This window comes from Quercus suber, unplaced genomic scaffold (assembly GCF_002906115.3).
Source record: "Quercus suber isolate HL8 unplaced genomic scaffold, Cork oak 2.0 scaffold_1006, whole genome shotgun sequence".
NCBI classification, from domain to species: domain Eukaryota; kingdom Viridiplantae; phylum Streptophyta; class Magnoliopsida; order Fagales; family Fagaceae; genus Quercus; species Quercus suber.
This window is the reverse complement of record NW_027070421.1, coordinates 160,458-166,665: the sequence shown is the minus strand read 5'-3', so window position 1 is coordinate 166,665 and position 6,208 is coordinate 160,458. Positions and strand designations below refer to the sequence as shown.

Sequence of the window (6,208 nt, the reverse complement as noted above, 5' to 3'; positions counted from 1 at the left end):
TAATATGATGTCAACCGAATTTCAAATGTTTTTCGATTATATATATATATATATGTTATAAATTATAGATCATAGATTGATCCAAGATGCTTTTTAAGACCTTGGTTATTTCAAAAAAGAATTTGATAATATATTTCTTAAAATAACACAAGTTATACATATTTTAGTTTAAAGAAAATCTAAAAACACAACTTTTACCATAACTTTTATGTGATTGATTGTTAGAAATGGAAAAAAAATGGTAGTTATTATGAACGTGGTTATTTATTCATCCGTTGTGGCAAGTTAGGAAAAATTGTGGCAAATTGTATAGAAGACATAATGCAATTAATATAGAGAAATTCCTTTCTCAAAAAAAAAAAAATATATATATATATATATATATAGAGAGAGAGAGAGAGAGAGAGAGAGAGAGAGAGATTCAAATACCCACGTGAATAAGATAAGGAGAAAGGGTATGAATAAAAAAGCCCATTGGGCTCAACCAAACTTGCCATTAGTATTGGACTAAATATATTGCTACGTTACCGCATGCATGAAAATGGCAAAGATTTCTTTTTCCATCTTTATTGAGATTCTCTCCATTCTGAGCTCGCGTTAAGGTTTTGCTTGGAAACCACTCCATATATTTTCTATATAAACTCACTCAAGCAAGGCCTACTCACTCCATTGTGTCTCATCTCTTCTCTAAAACTCTGTTTTCTCTAGTGAGTTCTCTGGTTTTTCTGTGTCTCTTTGCAGTCCATTTCTGATTGTTTATCTTAGTCTTATTTTTTTCTTTCTCTTTACTATTTTCTCAGGGCTACTTCTTTAGATTTAATCTATTTTCTTGTTGATGCTTACAGGTTTATTACACACAGAAGCCATGGAATTGATCAATGGAACCATCAGTGCTCACCGAGAGGAATTGCTAGGCTTCCTTTCAAGGTATGATGCGGTTAGATCTGATATGTACCTTCCATATATACAAAATCTCACTTCTGAATAGTTTGATTGTGACCTGGGATTTTTGGATGTTATAGGCTTGGAGACAAGCCTAAAGGAATCTACAAGACCAAACAACTTGTAGAAGAGTTTGAAGGACTTTCCAATGGGACTCATGCTGGATTCTCTGGCATTTTGAAATGCACCCAGGTAAGAAATCACAATTACTATGGTCAAAGTTCGAACCTTTCGGCTTTTCTGGAATATGTTTTTGAATTCTAACCATCTTTTTTTTTTGTGGTTTTTCTTATATAGGAAGCGTTAGTATTGGCTGATTCAATCGCACTTGCTATTCGTCCCAGGCCAGGTGTCTGGGAATATGTGAGTGTGGCTCAGAGTCAGAGTGGACCTAAGGTTCAGACAATAACTCCATCTCAGTATTTGCAGTACAAGGAAGAAGTTGTTGGGTCAAGGTAATTGCAGTCAATTTCTGGATTTCTTACTTTTTGTTTGCTGCGTTGTATTCTTATTTTTATATATATTGGTTGCAATAAATTAATGTATTTTTCAGTGGTGGTGATGGAATTTTTGAGTTGGATTTTGAACCATTCTCTGAGTTTTCAACACCCCCAACTCTTTCAAAGTACATCGGGAATGGGTTGGAATTCCTCAATCGACACCTTTCTACAAGTTTTGTACATGAAAAAGAGAAGATGCAGCCTCTACTTGACTTTCTCAGACTCCACGAGTACAACGGCAAGGTATAATCGTCCCAGATGAATAAACTTTGTGTGTGTGTGTGGTGTTGTGTCAAACTTTTCTTTTTGATAAACGTGTGTCTACTTTTCTTTCGAGCATAACTCAATTAGCAAATGCCTGTGTGGAACATGGTTCTAGAATAGTGTTACCAAATGGTCCTAAATTTTTAAAATTTAAAATATTTTTATAATTAAAATTCTATTACCAAAGGGCTAAGAAACTTAAAAATAAAATTTATATGCTTATTTTTAATTATTTGGATAATATATTACAATTTTACATTTTACTTTATACTTTTAGGACACCGTTAACAAAATTATTTTAAATATGACAATTAAAACCGAATCTTTCAAGTCAAACTTGAAAATGGTCCAACATTTTAAGGAATTTTGCTATAAAAGTTTTTGAAATCTTCTTCTCAAAAAATTTTTTTTTTTAAATCTCATAATTTTACACCTCATTTTTTTTTTTTTTTTTTAATTCTAATAGATATATAGAGAGAGAAATAGAAAGTTATAAAAAAAGGATATTAAATGATATCTTAATCAAAATATAAATATTAATGAGTATCTTTTTTTCTTTTTCTTTTTTACCATAGGATCTACGTATATCCAGTAGTTTAAAAAATGTGTAACTCTACACCAAGTATAACTTGAACTCATTTCATGTTTTAATTGAGTTTAAATTCTATATTATATTTAAACCCTCCATTTCAATTTTGTCATAATTATCAAATTTCATATCTAGATAATTAATTAATACCATAATTATCAATTTTCATATTTAAACAAAAAATAATAATAATAATAATAATAATAACTATGAATAATTATCATAATTATTATATTTTATATTTAACTAAAGAAAAAGAAGATGAAAACAAATCATACTTTATTAAACTTTATCGTGCATTGCTTGTGAAAGAGTATTCAAGGAGTGGGTGTGGAAGAGTATTCAAGGATGGATGGAAAAGCTCCAAAAAAAAAAAAAAAAAACTCATGTAAAAAACTGGGACAGAGATCATTATCAAAGCAGTAATGCACGCAATCCCTCGTGCACTACAGGTGTTTTCAAACTGCCTGTCCCTCTATGTCGGGAACTGAATTCATTGGCAACCACGTTTTGGTGGGTGTAGACATTGGATAAGATGGGAGAGGTTGTGTCAATTTAAATCATAGGTAGGACTGTGCTTTTCTTATTTAAGGGCTTTCAACCTTGCACTCCTAATTAAGTAAAAGATGGAAACTCATGTAAATTCATTATTAGTCACATGATTTTAATTTTTAAATAATATTACACATATTTTTACATATTTTTTTACTCATACATATTTTTAAAAAAATAAAAATTGTTATTTAAATGCACGTACCAAACGGGTCTTAAAGTTTTGAAAATACTTTTGTGATAAAACCATTTTCCGTATTTCACTCTTCTATGTGTGTTTGTTTCTAAAAAAAAGCAATTTTGAAAATATTAAAAACACAAATTATTTTATAAAATATTTCATAAATTGCTGATATAGTGAGTGATTATTAATACGTAAAAAAATAATATTAGTTGTGGGTTCAAAAAAAGTACCAATAAAAATTTGTCATACTAATCATTTCTAAAAATGTTGTAAAATCATTTGAAAGATAGAGTTTTGAAAGCTATACTCTCCGAACAATTCTTTTCATGAAGGCAAAGGTGGGGCACAAGTCTTCAATTCTTATACCTAGAGAAGTATATATGAGAATGAGACTCCAAGGATAATCCATCGTACTACTAGTTAGGCAGCAATAGTAGGTGGAGGATGGTATGCGATGACAGTCAAATCATGGATGGACAGGTGGTTACCACTCCTACCACCTAGAAGGTGGAAGGCTATTTGGAGAATGCAACATTCAAACAAACTTAAAGTTTTTCTTGGAGGATTGCAAATGAATACTTTTTACAAACCCAATCTTTCATGTTAAGTTTTAGTCTTGGCCCATTCCATGACATTTTCATGCAATCATATAATTCTTGTGTATTTCATTTGATGTAAAATGGGTTAAATTATGTGTAAATGGAAGAAGCTAGCTCAAACAAAGATCAATGCTCCTTCAAGCGAGAACCTCCCTCAAGTGAGACCAAGGCTTACTCGAGCGAGGTCGAAAGAAACCAAATGCTTACTATGTTTTGAACTCTGTTTTCAACAAACTTGTAACCCTACTTAAAAATCTATTTACCATTATTTTAGCATGATTTTACTGACCTTAGAAAGGTAGGACATTTGCACCAATCTCTTGTGCTTCCATGACAGATCTATAGCTATTTAATTAATTGCCATACTTTTGATCAAAGCTTGAAACCACAAATATTTCAAACGAGGGTAGATCAAAACTTCAAGGAGACGCCTCGGAGTAGGTCAAGGTTCTGATTCTTTGATACAAACAGGTCATTCGTAAAGGGATTCATGTACAAGAAATTCAGAATTTTAAAGCTATTGTGGGTCGCAAACAGTGAGTTATCTACTGAGTCGTAAAGTCTAGGTAATAAATTAAAGATTTTTTTTCTTGATTGTAAAATCATTCACATTTAGTGGGTTAATTTATTTAAAATTCGTTACCTCGATAATGGTTTTTCCTTTGGAGAATTTCTCCATCCATCAAATTTTTTTTTTTTTAAAAAAATACTTTTTTTTTTTTTAATCTAAAAGTTTAATAGCCGTTTGTTACGTTAGATATAAAACCCGGCTTGCTAAATACGCTGGTTTCCACACACACACACACACACACAAACGTGGCTAAGTGAATTATGAATCCTTATGGCATGTTTATCAAAGAAAAAGGAATCTTTATGGTGTCAAACACTGAACAAAAGGTAAGCTCATGGTTTTAAAAATCGGAATAGTTAAAGAACCAAAAAAAGAATTGGTTTCTAGTTTTTTTTTTTTTTTTTTTTTTCAATTCTTGATTGGTTTTCACTTTTTTTGTTGTTGGTTTTTCTTGTTTTTTGTCAGACCGATTACATGTTCTGCTCCTAGTTTAGCCTGTTGAACTGGCCGGTCCAGTCCAATTTTTAAAACAGTGGGTAAATTATTAAAAATGAAATCTCATTAACACGTGGTCATAGTTTAATCATTAATGTATTTTACTTTATTGAAAACAAAAGCTGCCAAAACATAATTAAGGATGGTTCCAACACAAAAAATATATATTTATTTTAAGAGTTAGTACTTAAAAAAAAAAAAAAAAACAAAATGTCACAACATATTTACAACACTTGAGGTGACAACTCACCATAGATCGTAGTATTATATTAGCAATTATGACCTATGGTGAGCTATCACCTCACTCTAAAAACAACAAAAATGACACAACATATTTATAACGGCTGAGGTGACAGCTCACCATAGGTCAAAATAAATATAATAAAATATTATATTCGCAACTACAAATAAGGGTATTATGAAAATAGTGTTTTTTTTTTTTTTTTGTGTCTTTAGATTTTTCCTTTTTTTAATGATTCAATAATAGGAGGAATGAAGATTTCAACCCTAATTCTATACAACTCATAATAATCATGGTTAGTTTTCTAATCATGATTATATTTGGATATTTATATCACATTTGACAAGAGTTAAAATGCTATGACACAAAAATTATTATATTTATGTTTAAAAAAAGTATATGGTATATATTTTATATTTTTGTTACGTATTTTTAAAAACAAACGTATTATATTTGTTCTATATACTTACCCGTTTTTTATTGTTTCCATATTTTTATGCCGAATTTTTGAAACATACTTCTTAAATATATGTCAAAATAATACATGTTTTCAAACACACACCGTATTTTACTAACAATGCCATCATTATATCATATTATAATTGTCTTTTGCATTTATTTTGTCTATTGTTTTGCTTTTAGATTTGGTGATTACCGTGAGTTGCTATTTTCGTGCTTTATATCATTAAAATTGTGATCACATAATTGAGTTAATTGACGATTAATTAACAATTCCAAAGGAAGGTTGTCATGGATAAATGGTGCCAAAGACGTAAACTGTTTTCTCTCCAAATTTGGGTTCTCTTCACGCGATTGAACAAGCATGACTAAAGACAAGTCTTTAATTTCTTCCATTGTTTCAATTTCTTTCATATATCAAGCAAAAAATGGTACAAATGATTTGTACTCTGTAGCTAAAGAATAAGAGAGTGTGAGTCAAGAAACAGAGAGAAAAATTAATTATGAAGGTTGGAATAAATAATCACTTCATAATTTGTATACCATAGCAAGCTTCATCCCAAATGTTCTGAAGTAATAAAAAAGTTGAAAAAAAAAAAAAAAAAAAAAGTCCTTAAAGGAAAAGGCCAAATAAAATTCAAGGGCCAAATAGGTAGAGAATGTAGTGTAGTCTCTTTGTAGAGAAAGCCAAAGACAAGCAACACTCTCTGCAACAGTAGCAACAACGCATAAACAAAATGCTATCATCACTAAAATAGTGGAAGAAAGAGTTGCCCAACTGGTTGATCCCGTGATTAATAGTAAGGATCATA

The 6,208-nt window shown here is 30.3% G+C and overlaps 1 protein-coding gene across 1 annotated transcript; it reads left to right on the top strand.

Moving 5' to 3' along the window:
* The first annotated feature begins 558 nt into the window (after positions 1–558).
* Positions 559–1,691, top strand: LOC112020114 (sucrose synthase). Its single transcript, XM_065768848.1, has 5 exons — positions 559–707; positions 846–927; positions 1,023–1,134; positions 1,240–1,397; positions 1,496–1,691. The coding sequence occupies exons 2-5, from the start codon at positions 866–868 to the stop codon at positions 1,689–1,691; spliced, it is 528 nt and encodes a 175-aa protein (XP_065624920.1). The 5' UTR covers positions 559–707; positions 846–865.
* Positions 1,692–6,208: the final 4,517 nt, after the last annotated feature.

Bases quoted from the DNA above. Each gene is read 5' to 3' on its own strand.
- LOC112020114 (XM_065768848.1), top strand. From the start codon at position 866: ATGGAATTGATCAATGGAACCATCAGTGCTCACCGAGAGGAATTGCTA. The intron at 928-1,022 runs GTATGATGCGGT...TGGATGTTATAG, and splicing joins TTGCTAGGCTTCCTTTCAAG to GCTTGGAGACAAGCCTAAAG. The intron at 1,135-1,239 runs GTAAGAAATCAC...TTTCTTATATAG, and splicing joins GCATTTTGAAATGCACCCAG to GAAGCGTTAGTATTGGCTGA.